This window comes from Amborella trichopoda, chromosome 10, assembly GCF_054954075.1.
Source record: "Amborella trichopoda isolate Santa Cruz 75 chromosome 10, AtrichopodaSantaCruz75HAP2 v2.0, whole genome shotgun sequence".
In the NCBI taxonomy this organism is placed as follows: domain Eukaryota; kingdom Viridiplantae; phylum Streptophyta; class Magnoliopsida; order Amborellales; family Amborellaceae; genus Amborella; species Amborella trichopoda.
In genome coordinates this window covers 39,443,941-39,463,206 of record NC_142345.1, presented here as the reverse complement: position 1 = coordinate 39,463,206, position 19,266 = coordinate 39,443,941, and the positions used below count along the sequence as shown (strand labels likewise).

The 19,266-nt window shown below is 36.5% G+C and overlaps 1 protein-coding gene across 2 annotated transcripts; it reads right to left on the bottom strand.

The window, feature by feature from the left end:
* Positions 1–912: 912 nt before the first annotated feature.
* LOC18434041 (NAD(P)-binding Rossmann-fold superfamily protein) lies at positions 913–17,808 on the bottom strand. 2 transcript variants are annotated; one of them, XM_011624977.3, is made up of 10 exons: positions 17,615–17,808; positions 10,683–10,818; positions 10,493–10,581; positions 9,649–9,704; positions 9,510–9,565; positions 7,570–7,663; positions 2,311–2,390; positions 1,838–1,880; positions 1,521–1,612; positions 913–1,378 (listed from the first exon to the last, which is right to left on the bottom strand). In XM_011624977.3, exons 1-10 carry the CDS (start codon positions 17,677–17,679, stop codon positions 1,205–1,207), a joined length of 885 nt encoding a protein of 294 aa, XP_011623279.1. In that variant the 5' UTR covers positions 17,680–17,808; the 3' UTR covers positions 913–1,204. The 2 variants fall into 2 exon arrangements, with proteins under 2 accessions (XP_011623279.1, XP_011623280.1); XM_011624978.3 differs by having other exon boundaries at positions 10,683–10,815.
* Between the last annotated feature and the right edge of the window lie 1,458 nt (positions 17,809–19,266).

Below are 19,266 nucleotides of genomic sequence, written 5' to 3'. Positions count from 1 at the left end.
TTAATATAACTATTGGGCTTTGGGCCGGGCTAGTTAAAAGTGTGACAGCTATTCTAATCCAGAACAAAAATAAATTATAGTAAAAAACCACTTAAAATCAATGTCAACACTTAAAATCAATGTTTGACAAATTGGCTTCATGGAACAGCTTCTTATGATTGGGCGGATCAGCTAAATAAAGTTAAGCAATTATTTTTTTTATTTTCGAAGAGTTTCATCCAACCTATTAAACTAATAATCATACTAGTTTTGAATAAACCAGACTCCTCACTAGTTCGGTAAACAGTCTAATTCATTGGTCCAAGCTATTCAGATTCTAACCGGTCTCTTATCGTGTATAAATATAACCTCTTCAAACTGCAAAAATTTGTAATTAGAAATTGAAAATGTACCATACTTCTTACTTTATATGAAAGATAAAAAAAGTTCCAAGAAATAAAAATTATCTTTTATCTTTTATATATTTGCAATGAAAGATAGAAAGTTTATTTATTAGGGCTCCAATCCAACCTAAAGGAGCCCATAGTCGCTCAGGGGGACTCTTGTAAGGAGAGAAATAACTCTAATTTGTTATCATGTCAAACAAAATGTAATGATTGCACATGAACATACAACTTTTCTTAAGCATAGTTATATATCGTGCTCTCTCTGTCAACCTCTTAGGTAAAGGTTGTTTGAGAAAAGGTTTCATGCTGATCGGTATTCTCTCTATCTCTTAGGTGAAGGTTGTTTGGGAAAAGGTTTTATGCTGATCAGTACTCGATCTATTATGAGAAGGGGCCTTGATAGTGGCACCAACGAACCCTATGATGAAATCTTTGACTCCATTTTTACCAAAGGATAGAGGCCCAAATTCTCACGGACTTTTTTTATTTTTCTCTCTCTAGCATGCTTGGCTGAGAAAATTATAGGTTAAACAGCAATTGCACTTGAAAGTGCCAAGTAGAGCAAATCGATCGTTACAAGAGTGATTATTGAGTCAGTTCAGGGTGGATCTCCATAAAATTTAGAACAAAAAGTCTCAACAAATATATATACAGCCTAAGGCCTCTTATTGCTATGAAGACATAAATTGCACCAAACATTCAAAAAAGTTTGATCCTCCATCGACCCACAAGAAAAGATTCCACTCTTGGGTTAACAAAAAGCATGCTAGGATGGGATGTCTTGAATTGCATTGAGAGAGAGAGGGAGAAAGAGGTGGTCAATTTTGCTGCGCGAAGCGCATTATGCCATAGACATCTACAGCGCCAGGAGGAAATGCGGGGTCAGTCGAGCCTCGAACCGCAACCTTTGCAACGGAGGTCACATTCACAGGAGGTAAGAAGAGTGGCCCAATGAGTGGGACACGATTGAGTGGCTTTGCATGTTGGAGAATCTGGCGTATTCAAAAACAAAAGCTAATTAGATTACAACCAATGAGCTGATTCTATCAAAAGCTAAAAATGCAAGCTTGTCTCAACACTAGCCGCCCAATGAATGTGTGTGTGTGTGAGAGAGAGAGAGGGGGGGCAAATTACCATCGCCATTGGTGACCCAATAACGCCAAGAGGCAATTTCACGCTCCCAACTTGCCGGGTTCCATAAATAAAGCCTGGTCTAAGAATCACTCCTGCAGAAGATGAACACCAACAAGTGGCTTGAGAAATGATTTTTTCTTAAAGAGCCACCAAATCTAATAAGCAACCGAATTTTCAGTAAGAATAACAACATGCAAGTTGCAAAGAAAAAGATGTAGAATCAACAAGCTTTTTAAAAAATAGAATTATAGAAAAAATGAATAAAAATCCCTAAGCAATGGTATTTACTAACACCAGAATGAGAATAAGAAGCTGACCTCCATATGGGAATTTCGACATTAGTTCCACTTCTGCAGCTTTCTGCGTCGACAATATCAGATGAGAAATTTATTCGTCTTTTTAAAATCTGAGCTACAAAAGCATAAGGCTATAGAACAGGCCATCATTGATATGAAGATGCACTAAATAATTAAACATTTCTTGCAGTTATGGAGAAATATGAGGCAACTTAATTATGCTGCGCCTAGAGAACCCCATAGCCTGAACGGTTAAAACCTCTTTTGACTCTGTTATCATTCAACTACAATATCAGTAACATTTTTTTGGCAAAAAATTACATAAGAACAAGATAAGTATCCTACATAATATCATGACATGATGCCGTGTCCCCATATTTTTCAGCATTCGAGTTCCCAACTCATTTTAGCCATTCTATTTCTCTTACTATTCTCATTATGTCTTGTTTTGACGAGCAAAAATTTAAAATCCATATAGAATTGTTAAATAGTACCTTTCCCTCATAATATCCTTGTAAGATAAAATTTGCTATACTGAAATCAGCAGCTGAGATATACACAAATCTTTTCACACCTGCCAAGAGAAACATGGGAAACCACAAATAAACGACTAATTCATCTAAAATGTAATGACTTGAGTGCTCAAAACAATAGATATGGTCAATATGACTAGAGAGACATTTTAAATATACTAAGTTGGAGTGCCACCCTAGAATGGTTAAATAAGCGATCAATAACACGAAAATCACACTAGGGAGAAAACATATAAAGTTTGCCAGCTAGAAGGCAACCATAATGGTGTGGCTCAGCAGTTGATAAATAAAAAATTACCTTTATTTTAAATTGTTCAGATTTTTCTTTCTTGGACGTCATCATCATCATCATCCAAGACTTATCCCAATTATTTGGGGTTGGCTATGTGAATCCTATTCCTCTATTTATAGGGATTCATGAAAAGATGTGGCAAAGTTCCTACCAAACACAACCCATCAATTAAGTTTGATTCAAAAATTGTACAGTGGTGTATATGTTGTATATTCTCAAAAGTCTCTTCAAAAATTCAGACAAGCAAGCAATTTATGCACTAAGATTGACATCGCCCCAAATTTGCAATGAGTATACTCAGCTCAATCTATGATCTATATTATATGCATCTATTAATAAAATTGGTCACCACTAACAAATTCGCCTAGCGAAGAGAATAAGATTCGCCTAGCCACATGGAATGTAGGAACACTTTCAAGTAAGAGTACAGAGTTAGTGGATACAATGAGACGAATGAGAGTAAACATAGCTTGTCTACAAGAAACTAAGTGAAAAGAAAAAAAAGCTAAGAAAATAGATGGATATAAACTTTAGTACACAGGAAAGGATAATAATAGAAATAGAGTAAACATCAAAGATTTAGAAGATAAAGTAGTTCATGTCAAGAGAATAGATGATAGGCTCCTATTAATTAAACTTGTAGTAGGGGAAGAGATAATTAACGTAATTAGTACTGAGGACTAGAGGATAGAATTAAGAGATAATTTTGGGAGGAAATGGATGGACTAGTCCAAGACATACCAAATAGAGAAAGTACCTTTTTAGGAGGGGACTTAAACGGATATGTAGAGGAGGATAGTAGAGGATATGAGGGATACATGGGAGAACAGGTTTGGTGAAAGAAATGAGATGGGTAAGGCTATTCTGGATTTTGCTATCGTCTACGACCTAGAAATAGCAAACACTTACTTTAAAAAGCGAGATGAACATTTAATAACCTATAAAAGTGGATCACATAAAAGCTGAATAGACTTCTTCCTAATTAAGCAGATAAATCGACCATCATTTAAAGACTGTAAGGTTATTCCAAGCGAGAGTTTGACTACCGAACATAGGCTCGTGCTTATGGATGTCTGCATAAAGATATAGAAGAGAAGGGGTGAAATTAATAGGTGTCTAAGAACTAGGTGGTGGAATTTAAAAAATTAAGAAAATAAACTTATTTATGGATAAATTAGTTAAAGAAGGAAAATAAAAATCTAAACACGAGATCAATGTTATGTGGAAAGAGATGGTTGACTGCATTACGAAATTGGCAAAAGAATTTTTAGGAGAATCTAGAGAGAAAAGAAATTCTGATAAGAAAACTTGGTGGTGGAGTGATGCGGTTTAGAAGGCGATTAGCGAAAAAATGATCATATAAAACTTGGCAATGTAATAAAAATGATTAAAATTTAGAAAAATATAAAAATACTACGAAAAATGCTAAAAAAATAGGAAGTAAGGCTAAAGTTAAGGCATATAATAATTTATACAATAAACTGGGAACAAGAAAAGGTAAAACAAATGTCCTCAAATTAGCAAAATTGAGAGAGAAAAAGTATAGGGATCTAGACCATATTAAATGCATTAAGAATGAAGATCAAAGGGTTTTGGTGAAAGATGAGGACATCAACAAAAGGTGGAGAGCTTATTTAAAAAAATATTAAATGACGAACACAATGGGAACATAGCGGTAGAAGGAACAGTTAGCATAAATGAAAGCAAAGGTCATAGATACATTCATAGGATTAGAATATCAGAAGTGAAAGAAGCTTTGAAGAGGATGAAGATAAGACAGGCTTTAGGACCAAATGACATTCCGATAGAGGTTTGGAAGTGCATGGGGGAAATTGGCATTGACTAGCTGACCAAGTTGCTCAACAAGATGTTGAGAACAAAGAAAATGCCAGACGAATGAAGAAAAAGTACTATGGTACCTATTTACAAGAACAAAAGAGACATACGGAATTATGCGAACTATCAATGGATCAAACGTATGAGCCATACTATGAAGTTGTAGGATAGAGTGATTGAGCATTGACTAAGGCAAGAAAAACAATTAGGTATTCTGCCAAGGAGGTCCATAATTGAGGCTATTTTTTTACTTAGGCAACTGATTGAGAAGTTTAAGGCGAAAAGAAAAGACGTCCACATGGTCTTCATTGGTCTAGAGGAATCTTATAATAGAGTATCTTGAGATTTAATTTGGTAGGTGTTGGAAAAGAAATGAGTCTCCTGACACTACATTGACTTGCTGAGAGATATGTACGAGGGGGTACTAACTAGTGTACAAACAACTAGTGGAGAGACGAGTGACTTTTCAATGACAATAGGTTAACATTGGGGGTCAGCACTGAGCCACACCTTTTTGTCTTAGTTATGGACAACTTAACTAAGCACCTACAAGATAAGGTACCGTAGTATATGTTTTTTACTGACAACATAGTTTTGATCGAAGAGACCCGAAACGGTGTCGTTACAAAGTTAGAACTTTGGAGGTATTATTTAGAATCTAAAGGTTTTAAAATTAGTCGAACTACGACAGAGTATATGAATGTAAGTTTAGTAATAATAGGAGTTGAGACGGGGAAATAGTTAAGATTGACAGTTAAAAAAATACCAAAAAGAGCGCATTTTCAATAATTTAGATCAATAATCCAGGAAAATGGAGAGAATGAGGAAGATGATGCACATAGAATTAGAGTTGGGTGGGCGAAAGGGAGATGTGCAACCATAGTTTTATGTGATCGCCACATACCAATGAAGCTGGAGGGCAAATTCTATAAGATAGTTGTGAGCCTAGCTTTGCTTTTTGGGGCAGAATGTTGAGCGGTTAAGAAACGACATACCCATAGAATGTGTAGATGAGATGAAGATGCTGAGATGGATGAGTGGCAAGACACGAAGGGATATAATTTGAAGTGAATACCTTCAGAAGAATTTAGGCGTGGCAACAATAAGCGATAAGAAGAGAGAAAGTAGACTTAAGGCTGATCATGTGTGGCACAGATCCAATACAACACCTATTAGAAGGTACGAGTCAATTCAAGTGAAAGGCTCAAAAAAGGCAAGAAGTAGGCCTAAAAGGACATGGTTGGAAGTAGTGAGAAAAAGATATGGGGACTTACGGCTTCACCGAGGTGTCCCTTAATTGAGCAGAATGGCGAACCAAGTTTGTGTAGGCAACCCCAAGTAGTTAGGAAAAACAGGCTCTGACGATGATGATGGTCACTACTAACAAATTGGGCAAAAAAATAAAGAAGAGTTTGGACCTCCTACTTTGACAAAAGTGTCTGCCAACTCATTAGACTCCCGTTAAATATATTGGAATTCTATAACTTTACTACTTGAAAGATCAGAAATTTCATTGGATGCATTTATCAGTATCCAAGTGACTTCGTCCTTTCCACTCACCCAAGCAAGTGCACAGGCTGAACCCCTTCATAAATGATTCTACTCCACTCAGTAGTTAGTTTTTTCAGACCCACTGGAAGGACCAAGCCTCAGCATCTATTGAATTGCACTGATGCAATGAGTTGGAGAAAGTTAGCAATGTCCTGTCCTAGTTATCTCCCACTATCCCTCCTACATTGGCAACCCTAGTTACCTTTTGAAATTCCGTTAAAATTTAGCTTCAATCCATTTGTTGGGAGCACCCAGTTACTAGACTTTCCTTCTCTCTTGCATTTGCCATTCACAATGTCCAGCAATTCATTGCTGAAATTATTCACTGTAAAACCCCAAAATTGGGGTTTAGTCCTCACCCATGCTATGACGATGGCCCATGTCACCGGTTTAGCTTAAACTTGGTGGAAGTTCCAGTATGTTACAAGACTCACCCGAATCCAGTCGGACTTGGGCAAGTAACTTGCGAGTAACCCCCAGTTATGCTATAACTCTGAGTACATAAAAACAATTTTAAAAAATCCAGAAGATTTGTAATAAATATAGAAGTACTATATCATCATCATCATCATCATCATTTTAGCCTCTTCCCAATTAATTGGGGTCGGCTACATGAATCCTAGTTCTCCATTCCGTTCTATTAAAGACCATATCCTCAGCGAGGCCATAAGTTCCCATACCTTTTCGGACTACTTCCAACCATGTTCTTTTGGGTCTACCCCTTGCCCTTTTCAATCCTTCCACTTGTACTAATTCGCACCTCCTAACAGGTGTTGTACTTGGTCGGCGCCACACATGGCTAGCCCACCTAAGCTACTCTCTCATTTTATCGTCTATTGGTGCCACGCCCAAATTCTCTCGAATAGATTTATTGCGAATTCTATCCCTTCTTGTCTTGCCACTCATCCATCTCAATATCTTCATTTCCGCTACACTCATTCTATGGGTATATTGTTTTTTGTCCGCCCAACATTCCAACCCATTTAGAAAAGTTGGTCTTACTGTTGTCCTGTAGAACTTGCCCTTCAGCCTCATTGGTATACGGCGAACACATAATAGAAATGCTATATATATATATATATATGTATGTATATTGTAATATAATTTGGATGTTCTTGACAAAGACTGATGAGTGTTTTTTTCCATAATCCCTATTTTTATATTTTCATGTTTTTGGATTTTTTAAGATGTCCCAAATTGTAACTTAATTTTTTTGGTATTTTTTTAAGCTTATTTTAAGCTTTTAAGGTTATTTTTGGTTTTATTGTACTTTTATGGCCTTTCTTTTATTTTTCAAAATTTCTTATTTTTTAATTTATTAGGGCTTTTCAGCCTTGTTCAAGGCTCGGCCGAGACACCAAGGGCCAAGTCCCTTGGCCGAGGCAAGTCCTGTAGCATTGTGTTAAATTGAGCAGCAAAAAGTACATATTTGCTACACGGTCCCATTTTTACTTACTGTTCAATGGTCAAGGACCCAATGTTTGTTATGATTGAAAATAAACTTATGATTGAAAATAAACCAGATCAGAGATGATTGATACCTTGTTCTGCAGCAGCTCTAATTGCATTAATGTTTGCAGTCCCATTGATTTTGTACATATATGAATTTGAGCCAAAACCACCAACACAAGATATCTGAAAGGTTTTTCCTCAAATCAGTTAGGAAATATCACACCCATAGTGTTGGGATAAATAATAGAAAAACAGAAGAAGAATGGAAGAGTGATTTCATCATTTAGAAAGTATCACAAAATTATCCCAGACAAACCTTTAGTGGACATACTAAAAGAACAAGCTAGCTCAAATTTTATGAAAGTATAGAATTCCAAATGCTTAGCAAAAAGACAATACTAGAATACGGCATTCCATTGCAATTAAAGAGGCTACCACCAAACACAAAATATAAGGACCAATACTAAAACTTACACAAACCTTAAATTATGAAAGACCAAGAGAAACCGACAGCAAGAAGAATATTATGATGAAGAAAAGATATTAGTCCTAGATGTGATCAGTAGAGGTACAAAGATTCAAATCGATCAACCATTTAATCGATAGATGAAAAATGAACAAAAACAACTGCACATTGGGATAAGAGATGCCACAAATCATGAATTTCCTTTCTAAAACTCCAATGTTTATTCCTAGTACTTGGACAAAATATGGAAATTCATTTCCATTTCAGAAAGCTATATGACATTACCAATACCTAACAATATATCCTGCAATTTTTCATTTATTCTATAAAAATAAATGACAATGCCAATATCTAACCATATATCTCACAAATTTGCAACATAGGACCAAAAGCATAGTCCTTGGACCATGTCCTCGTGCCAAACTAACTTAGACTCCAGTCACTTCAATTTTGTTGAGAAGATGACTCGGTAAATGAGTTAAATTTGTTGGCACAAACTCAGCCTATCTGCTTTCAGATTTGAATAAAAAATGGATAGGTGAGAAATGAAAGATAATGGTCTTATTTGGAGACCTGACGGGCATTTGTTTTGCCCCAAATTTGGAGCACATATCCTCTTGGACCCTGCAAAGAAGAACTTAAAAAGAATTCAAATCAGAAAGATGAAAAATGCTCTTTTGAGGAGGGAGAAAACGTAGTGAATATAGGCTGTCCGATTTAGGAACAACGAAAAAGAAAAAATTGGTAGATTGTCTAATAATCACCAAATGAACAACGAAAAAGAAAAAATTGGTTTTTCAGCTCTTGAAGGGCTAATAAATCTAGCTGCCAATGAAATGGGCAGTTTGAGCTAACTGAGTTCAAAAAGAAAAATTTTTGCGTGTGTTTGTTTTTCTTGTATTTTTGTCATGGGATGCTTCACCAAGTCCAAGAGAATGTATGCAAAGTTTGGGGTGAAACAAATTCCCCTAATGCCCCCAAATGGGGAATGGAGATCACTTTAGTGATCTGCCCAAGTGTTCTCCTAAGAGACTATTTCCAAGAAGCCTTTTCGAAGTAAGGCCTTGATCACGTGTGTAGAAAGACTAGATTTTACTAAAAAGAAAATAATTATTCGTTCAATTCGAATGTCCATGAAAAAGAAGACTGACATAACACACATGATGGTTCAGACATTTCCAAGACATAAAAGCAATAGATGACTCTATTACATGTCAATAGAAGTAATGACAATAGAATCCTTAGGCAAGTACTCAATAATTTGTCCCGTTGAAAAGTTACAAGATTAGCCCACTGAAATGGAGTTCAATCTTTTCCTAACCAAACTCACAATCAGTAATTTCTTTGAAAGCATCGTAGAACTGATTACATCCAATTTTTCCATTTCTATGATGAAACTAATGTAGAGCAATCACAGCTTTTTGAAACTTCAGAACGTATATGTCAGTTATATAACAATTATATCTGATCTTTTACAGGTCAGCTCCATGCCTTGCTTCACAAAAAATGAGGCAACCCTGAAGACATTTGCAGTTTTCTGTAAAAGTGAAGTAAATCACATACCACAGAAGTTACCCCATTCAGCACATCCTTCCATGTCTCCGGTACAAGAAGGTTTCCTGAATCAATAGTATGATTATCATCCTTCTAGTTAGCACTGTAAACTACTTAAAAAAATAAAATAAAAAACCCTAGGGCAAACCTTGGTGCCATATGACTTGGTCTGCCCAAGCCCCATGTACAGATGATCTTCCAGACCTGAGAAATCGAGGTAAGCATAAAGTTTGAGCATTTAATCATTCAATTTTTCTTTTTCATTTTCTTCATTTGTGTAAAACTGAAACATATATCTGACTGTATTAAACAACGATAAGAACAATAATAATAGTAATAATAACAGTTGTAATAAAGTAATAAACCACAACAGATGTCCAGATGCGTCCTCTTTAGTAATGGCTTAATCTTGAATCTTTACTCTGATTTGCATTTCACATTCAATTTTGTTTGATATATACATGGAAATAAATAAAGAAGTTCCTAAGCACAAATCACTCGAATTCAACCGAGTCCAGAATATTTAGTCCCAACACATGAGCACACCCTATATTCAAGAAAGTAAGTCTGCATTTTGCAAAAATTTGGTTTTGGATGAACCATGGTTCTTCATTGGGAGTTTGAAATGAACTGGACGTCCAAGGAGAGGAATAATAGCAAAATAAAGGGGAGCATTAAGTGCGAGGGATAGCCATGCATAACTTTAAGGAATAGAAATGCACAAAATCTTAATTGGTGGTACTTATTCTAAAATGTGCGCACATGACTAAAGATGGAAAGGAAATACCAAATATCTTCCCAACTAAGGAGTTTCAACTGTTTTCTGCCTTTTATATTAGTATTCCTTCACCAATGAAATATCCAACTAACGAAAAATTATAGTCTTACAGCAAGTCAATTGAGGAAAAGAAAATTTTATTCAGTTGAATGTTAACAATTTCCCAGTGATGATCTCACCATTGCATGTATTATAGCTGAAGAGAATATGATACCTGCTAAGACTACTGACAGATAACCCATGTTCCAAAGCTTCTCTGCACACATGTGAACCGACAAATCCATTTCCACCCAACACTAGTAGCTGGAACATATGAAGGATATCATAATCAGGAAGTGTTCAAAGCCCAGCGCTGAATAACATTCTTATACAAGAGCATCATTTGAGTTCACATTGCTTCTAACCTTCTCTGACGGAGGTGGCAAAACATTTACTGTTTCTGCTTCTTCAACTTTCACGGGTTCTTCAATATTTTTGCCAGGAATGTGATCAGAACCAGTTGAGAATAATCTTCCCTTTGTAGATAAACATGCAATACTGCTGCAACAAAAGCCAAAAATATCTAATTCCAAAAGTGAAGAAAAGCACATGCAGTCAGCAGCCAAACCAATGTTTCACAATTTCAAACGGCATAATATAAAATTTGAAAGTTGAAACAGCAAGGAACAATAAATTCAAATAATTATGTTCAAGACATGTTGCAAGGAAGTATTAAATTCTAGGTTTTTCCCTTCAAAAGAAGGGACCCAGGTTGAAACATGTTCATTACTGCCACAATGCAGTTCCGGGGATGCACCAATCAGGACCAAAGACCACCAACCTCCCTCCCTTAGTCAATTTCTTTATCAGACTTTCACATAATTTATCCCTTCTAGGTTTTTTTATGAAGATCTATTTTAAAAGAAATTTCAAGGTTCTTCCAAAAGCATGTTTCATCTAGTAAAAATAGTGAAAGATAATTGTTCAAGAGAGAGAAAATGTCTGACATGAACGATCAAATATCATCCCCCAAACATGCATGTAGTAAACCATTGCAAAGGTTTTAGCACAGATAATCATAGAAATTGATCATACTCTTGATTAAAGTTTTCTGAACTGGTGAGACATCATTGGTAGAATTGATAATAACTTCACAACCATTCCCAGCATCCTTGAAACTGCCAATACACAGGCAGGAAATTGGGAGAACTCAGAACTTATGTTGTTTGTTTTCTTCTCTCTCAGTGCAGGATCCTCTTAAAGAGGACAATTTCTCATTGGCCCCAATAAAGGGGAGAATTACAGAAGATGTTAAAGAACATGGAGCTTGGATATTGGAATATTTGAGACCTCTCCACAGCTGGTCAACAGCAACCTTCAAAGCTATAGGAGAGGTGTGCAGTAGAGTCAATGACGTTGAGTTGAGGTCGGAGGAAGGTCAACAACCAATTGTTGTCAATTTTTTATCCATCCTGAAGTTCATTGCTTTAGCTGTAAAGGGGCGTTGATTTTGGATCAATGCCATAGTCTTCTAGGGAGGCAAGTTTATAAGACTAAAAAGGAGGTCAATACTATCAGCAACTAAGGATCAGCAGCTCTCTCTGTTGCTGGTCAATGGCAGTGCCTGATTCAAAGGGGCAAGCGATGTATGAGGAGCAGATGAGTACTCTTAAGAGAGGCATGGTTCTACTTTGAGGTAGAGTTGAACCATGAAACAAAAGAAAAGATTTTAGAGAATGCTTGAGCCTAGAAATAAGAGACATGAAAGAGACAAAGTTGAGGAGTTAGAGGACAAAGTTTTGCAGCTCCTCAAAGGAGAGAAAACAAATAGAAATTGGTGGAAGCTGAGATGTGGGAAGACAATGTCATGGTGGAGGCTTGGAGGTCAAGAACCCTAACTAATATTAGTAATGTGCCTCAAGGGACCTGGGGGTGAGTGTGGGGGAAGATAAAGGTGGAGTGGATTTATCTGCGGTATCAATGAGGTTGACAACTGTGCCCACCAATGGGATGGCCATGATGGTTGTATGAGTAGGAGAACATTTGCCCTCATTGAAATGGCAGTAGTTGTCAGGTTCACAACATAGCAGCAGTGTAGAAAATGGGGAATGGAGGTTTCTATAACAAGGATTGAACCATCAATGGAGAGGAAAGAGAAGGGACTGGTAGATCGGAGCACAAGTATGTGCATCTTCTACAGATATGATGAGCCACTTCAATGTGGTAGCTTGTGTCCCAAGTAGAGGGCTAGGAGAGTGGTTGTTGGCTCTAGCACATGAGGTGGCACTGGAGGGATGCAAGGTTGAGACATTTGTGGTTCTAATCAAGAAGGATAGTATTTAGATTTCAGCATAGGAGATTAGTGCACATGGATTCTAACCCTAATCCCAGATGTGCCCGGAGCATGGAGACAACCAAGAATATTTGGGCCCCTAAATGTGAAACTAGCTACTCTTTCTAACCGATGGTGTAAATTTTAGAGTCCTTCAGGTATGGAAGTTGATCCTTTTTGGCTACGAGTCAAACCAATGACGGGTCATCGCCTTCTCCTATTCCAACTGGGGTGATAGCATTTTGATTGGTTGTCTTCCAAAGTGATTAGCCTTTTTCTTTTAGGGAAAGAGTGCTTCATCTAGGATTTCTCCCATGTTGTTGAATCCCATGGGTCTTGTGATGCTCCATTTGGGATTCAACCTCAAAAAAAAGCTTGATCTAGTGGGGAAGGACCGTGCCATTGAGAAGGCACACCCACCTTCCCTATCTTCTCTATGCATTTGGATGCACCCGTTTAAAGGACTTTCGCATCCAAAATAATGTGAGTCAAAGGGGTAACTAGTAATCACTAGCAAATTCCGGGGTAACTAGTAATCACTAGCAAATTCCAATGTTGAATTTAAACTACAGACTTATAGTGGTCCAAATAAAGAAGGGTGCCTGTCAAAATAGTTAACTAAGTGTAATATGTCAAACCAGATAATAAGGAAGATATTCGATTAGGAAGCTTATTTAGGAACGCATGCAAGCAGATTGGTTTAGTGAGAATAAAAGTAGCATATGGGATCAATTATGGGTTGTGTTTTCTTATTTCCTTTTATGTATTGTTTGATGGTTAAGGAAATGGGGCCTTGGGCTTATCAAAAATAAAAGGAAATGGGGCCTTGGGTAGTGGGCAGGGGCAGAAGAAATTGACATTGAATCTTGTAAGGAGGTAGCCTCCTCAAAGTAGCACACTTATGTTGTAAGGAGGTAGCCTCCTCAAAGTAGCACACTTATGTTGTAAGGAGGTAGCCACCTCAAAGTGGCCATCTATCAAGTGGGTTCTTGGTTTTCTAGCTCATTCTTGTTTTTTTTTTCCATTTAATTATTCCTTAATTATTTTCTATTATGCCTGAATTCTTTTCTTGGGTTCGTCTCATTTCGTATAAATGCTCTTTCTTGAAAGCGATTCTATTTGACGCATGCTCTTTGCTCTGCCCTCATTGGATCTTAGCACATCAGAAATCAAGAATCGAACCGTAAGGGTGAACTGACACCTTGCCCATCTCTAACATCCACTTCCAAACATTTCCCTTTACCAAGAGGCAAAAAATAATGAAAGCTATCAAAGAACTAGAGCAAGAGTGAAACAAGTTAAAGATGCTACCCAATAGCATTCTCGGACCTCAAAAATATACAGGCATTAATTGCTGCAAACTAGATGCCATGTCTTCTTCCTTGACCAAAGATCAAAATGATATCATGTATGTTAAACATTTTGAACTTGTTCAAGTTCTTCCTTGAACATAGTTTGAAACGCTAAGTTAGATTTCCCCAGCTTTGATGGGAATGATCCGACTAGCTAGGTTTATAGAGTTGAACAATAACTATGCATTCAATCAAGTCCTTGAGGAGAATAAGGTATGCCTTGCCTCCTAATTAGAAGAATAAGTTGTTCACTGGTAACAATGGTTTGAAAAGGTTAATGGAACTTCCCCTTGGAAAGAATTTACTACAGCCCATGTTATGGTTCGAGCCAATTCAAGGACTTCACAAGGGCATTAAAAAAGCTGTCAAACTGCCTCAGTGCATGAGCACCATACCCAATTTGAGAAATTGGTTAATCAAACAACTGGCCTGTCAAATGCCTTTTCTAACAGTTGTTTTTGCTAGTGGGCGCAAGGAAGACATTCACCGTGATGTACAAATGCTTAAACCATCATCAATCTTGGAAATGATTGGCGTTGGCATGCCTGCAAGAAGATCTTGGAAAGTTAACTATTTTCATAAAAAAGACAACAAGTGAAATTGTTGTTACCAAAACAGCCACACATCAAGAAAAGGGCCTCCGCTATAATTTTGATGAGAAGTTAAAGCCAGATGCAAAAGTTATATTTGATGAGAAGTATAGCCCTGATCATTGAAGCCAGATGTAAAAGGTATATATGTTAAGGGGACTTCTAAGAAATGGAAGATTATAAGAAATAGGAAGACAAACCTACATACAAGCCACTTCCTGATGAACTTTATAGCTTGAACCTGGTGCATACCAGCATGCACAGTTTGGGAGCTGACCGAGACTAGAGAATGTGCAAATTTCAGACTTGCGGACAAGGGTCTCCCAGGGAGGGTGGCATGTAACAGGCCAAATAAAGAAGGGTGCATGTGAAAATAGTTAATAATGAACATGTACTATGAGTTAAAAGGGAAAGATATTCACTTAGGGAGGTATTTAGGAATCCATAAATGCTGTTTGATTTAGTTTGAATAAAAGTAGCAGGTAGCATCAATTATGGGTTCTGTTTCTTATTTCCTTTCACGTCATGTTTGATGGTTATAAAAATGGGCCTTAGGTAGTGGATAGGGAGAGAAGAAATTGACATTGAGTAGAAAGGAGATAGCCCTTGAAGTGGCCATATATCTAGTACGTTCTTGATTTTATAGCTCATTCATGTTATTTACTATTTAGTTGTTTCTGAGTTAGTTTATTTTATCCTTGTATTCTTTTCATTTATCTTTGTATTCTTTTCTTGGGTTCGTCTCACAAAAGTACACTGGGATAACCCATTTTATGAGAATAGGTTTAGCAGGATTGGCGAGCGTAGAGTCTATGATGAAGATTCCAGCATTAAGCAGAAATTTGTGGAGGATTAAAGAACTCAAGGGCTTGGGCATTGCAGTGACGGTTGAGGAGATCAATGTGAGAAATTTTAAGCCAAGAGTGTGAAGAGGCTAGAGAGGCGTAGAACTACAGGTGGAAAGCTTATGAATTTTTGCGACGCTTACTCTTTTCACTTTTTATGCTTGTATTACTCAATCTTCCATGGTCTACCATATGCCTTTGAATGTTAGGTACAATATATTTTTTTTTGAGTAAATTGACTATTGTATTAATAAAATAAGGAAGTACAAAGTATTGGTAGATACAAAAACAGCAGGGGGCCTAAAGCAGAACCCCTAAGGGTTCAGGAAAGCTATACAACACCATTAGGCCCCACTAAGACCCCTAAAGTAGGGGGAAAAACAGAATCTGCCTTAGCCCTCTAAGGGGGGTTGAGGCTCACACCCTCCTTGGCTAACGCATCTGCATTAGCCTCCCTATGTGTGCGTCTCCAAGCAATTTTGAGGAAAGTACATAGATGGACAATCTCAGCAAAGATGGCGTCAAGTTTCCATGGAGTGGGGGATGCTCCAGAAGCCCATGAGATAGTGTTTAAAGCGTCACCCTCCACCATTAACTGTGTTCCCCAAGTTTGATCGAAACGTCTAAACCCTTGCGCAGAGCCACAACCTTGGCATTGGTGGAATCCGACACACCAATGGGAATAGCAAAAAATGACAAAATTAGGCCTGCAGAATTCCTGAAAATGCCGCCGATGCCAAAGGGGCCAGGGTTGCCAAGGGAGCAACCATCAAAATTGAACTTCCATATATTAACATATATCCATGGTATATGCCTTTGCACTTAAGTACAATATATTAACATATACTTAATTAATCCATTCAATATGGTATTTATAGATTAGATGACTCCTCTAGAAAGCATTTTTCCTCTGGAAGTTATCTCCAAGTGTCTTAATCAATGATAATTCAAATTTTGGACTTTCCTAAGAGTAAGCCACCAATTTAAGTGGGAGGAAAACTTCCATTGACATTATAAGGAAGAAGATATCTATCACTTGACATGCAGTGAGATGCAACTAATGCCTGTATCTTAAGGAAAACAAAGCAAAATAAAAATAAAAAACACAAAAAGCTCATGTCCCCAAGTTTGAATCCTACAGGGAAACACCCAAGATATACCAAAGTTTGAAAACTTGGAGTCAGCTTTGGACTCAACTTAGTCCTAAGCTAGGTTGAATCTATAAGACTTGATCAAGACTAATATAAACTCCACCAGGTTTTAAACAAATAATTTATTCAGAATTAAGAAGACTCTGATAGGTCCCAAGAACTAGGCTAGTGCCCAAGTTGAGCCAACTCAGATGAAGATGGTTACTATTCCGGAAGACCTTAAGCATTTTTTTTTTTTTTTTGAGGAAATGGTTAACTTCTTCCGAAAGACCTTAAGCATTGTGCCAACAAATAAAACAAAGGAAGGACCAAACAGCTAGAGAGAAGAGTACCCTGATATTACAAAATGAACTATAACTATAGAGAACAGCATTCTTAAATTAATAAAATGAAACCGACTCCAACTCCCCAAAGAAAATTAGAAGAAATTCTAATCTGTCGCTCTTGGGTGTTCATCATTTCAAACCAAGAAATGAAACATATATAAAAAAACCAAGTATATCCATTAAAACATCAAAATGAAAGCAGTCATTCTATCTTTTGTCTTCAGTTCAGTGGAGAAAGGTCCCTAGGAATGGAACACAAGCCACCCCCGCCACCCTAACCACCTATTTGCAAAAACACAAGCAGGAAAGAAATTCTACTTTCTAAATCCATATAAGCAAAAAAAAAAAAAAACCATTCCAATCCAAGCCCAGAACCCACCTCATACACCAGAACGCATCTATGAATTACAAATTTAAGCTTTTTCCTTGATGGGATTTCTCAATGATCAATAAAAAAGCAGTAAACTTCACCAGAAACGCTTACCTCCCATTACAAATACAATGGTAGATAATGCAATAGTCTCTGTTTATTAGCAATTATCATAATACAAAGGAGAAGAAAAAGAATTCCCCATAAACTTTCAACACCCATTCAAAAACACAATGGCGCCCCATGCACCAAGAACCCATTAATAAATCAACCAAGAAACAGTTTCTGGATGTTGGGTTTTTAACAATAACATGTTATAAACCCCATAACCAACCAGAAAGTAAACCAGGGCCTAGATAGAGAATATTGAAGAAAAAAATGAATACTTTACCAGAATTTAGAGCGAGAAGAATGATATTGCAACACACGAGATAGAACCATCTTCATTTGGGGCATCAGAGTGTCTATGCGAGTGACAGCGGCGAATTCTCGATCAAATGAAGCTTCTCAGTCCACTATTTCGTTGCTCTCTCTCTATTTCTCCCTATCGTTGCTCTTTCTCTCTCTTCTTTCAAAGCCAACACGCATCGGTTTTTCCTTTTCTTCAAAGTTCTGTTTCTTTTATTTTGATGGCATTTCTTGTGGAGCCTACTTGTGTGACCCTACCGTTCCAAGTGTGCGGAGCATGACGTATAATACCCAAATCTTAAGTTAAATGACGAGAACATCCTCAAACGTTTTTTTTTGTGACGAGGACATCCTTAAACTTTTTTGTTGTGAGGTGGATCATAATTATAAAAGAAAAAGTTTATATAAGGATGCAACCTTATAATGTACGACTACATATGCACCTCAAAAATCGATCGAAAAAAATAGTTTTAATGTTGAAAAATATTTTGATTGGTCATCTTGACATCGAGATGTATGACCATGAAAAATAAAAAAAATGTAAATATCAGAAATAGTGCATTTTACAACATATTATCTACACCATCCATTTTCAATATTTTCATATGTTTATAGACCTAATTGATTTTAACTATTTTTTAAATTTACAAATTTATAATTAGATATGAAAATAGATTTTGAGATAATCTTAACAATATTTTACATCAAAATTATATACCATGATAAAATTTGAAGGTTCACCTTACCTCTACAGCTACAAATGCATCTGTATGCCAACTGCACCCTTAATTATAATTTTTCCTTCTCAACATTGACATCTAGGTCAATTATTTGGAGTCGACTAGATGAATAGTGTTCTACCATTTTGCTTTATAAGATGTGGCAAAGTTTTATGTTGACTTCTCACTTAACACAAATCTCTCTAGGTTTGGGTGGTTTGGGATGGAGCAGTTTATAACTTGCCTACTAATGTCAATTAATTATTCCTTTCATCATTTTCTTCTCTATTATTTCTCATTATTTTTGGTTGTAGAATTCCAAAATCAAGACTTCGGATTACATAATAAAATTACGCCCATTGGAGTTGTTTCTTTGTTTGAATATCAAATTTAGGGATCACAACAATTTGCCAAAAAAAATTTATGTGGTTCACACTGTTGAATTAAAAGATAAAAAAATAAAAAGAAGAAGAAGAAAAAGAAGATCTAGAAATTACGAGTACAATATATTGGCAAATTTAGGGTAGGATTCAGCTAAATTTCTATAGCAGTTTCCATGATGATCTAATACTCAAAATTTATTTCTTTCCATATAAATGTCGAGGTTAACAACTTGTAAAATTTTAAATCTAAAATTCATCTTTAAAATGGATTTTTAGACTAATGCACTCATCCTTAAAAACTTTATTTTAAAATAAAAAAATCACTAATTCAAAGTTCTCAAATCTTTAATTCGTTGGCTCAAGTTTAACAATTACCCACTCATCTCACCATGGTCAAGATAGTAAACACTGATTCATGGATAATAGTGTTTTTCAATTTAACACTGGATATTGGTATTTGTTTTTAATTTAATTGATAAGCATGCAGCATGTACTTTTGTGAGAAGATTGGGGTAATCACATGCATAAGAGGT

What these genes read in the sequence shown, in the direction of transcription:
- LOC18434041 (XM_011624977.3), bottom strand. Translation starts at nt 17,679, where the DNA reads ATGCCCCAAATGAAGATGGTTCTATCTCGTGTGTTGCAATATCATTCT. An exon ending in TCTTCTCGCTCTAAATTCTG is followed by an intron (nt 10,819 to 17,614) that starts GTAAAGTATTCA and finishes CTTTTGTTGCAG; the next exon opens with CAGTATTGCATGTTTATCTA. An exon ending in AAGGATATTATGAGGGAAAG is followed by an intron (nt 1,881 to 2,310) that starts GTACTATTTAAC and finishes TTGTCGACGCAG; the next exon opens with AAAGCTGCAGAAGTGGAACT.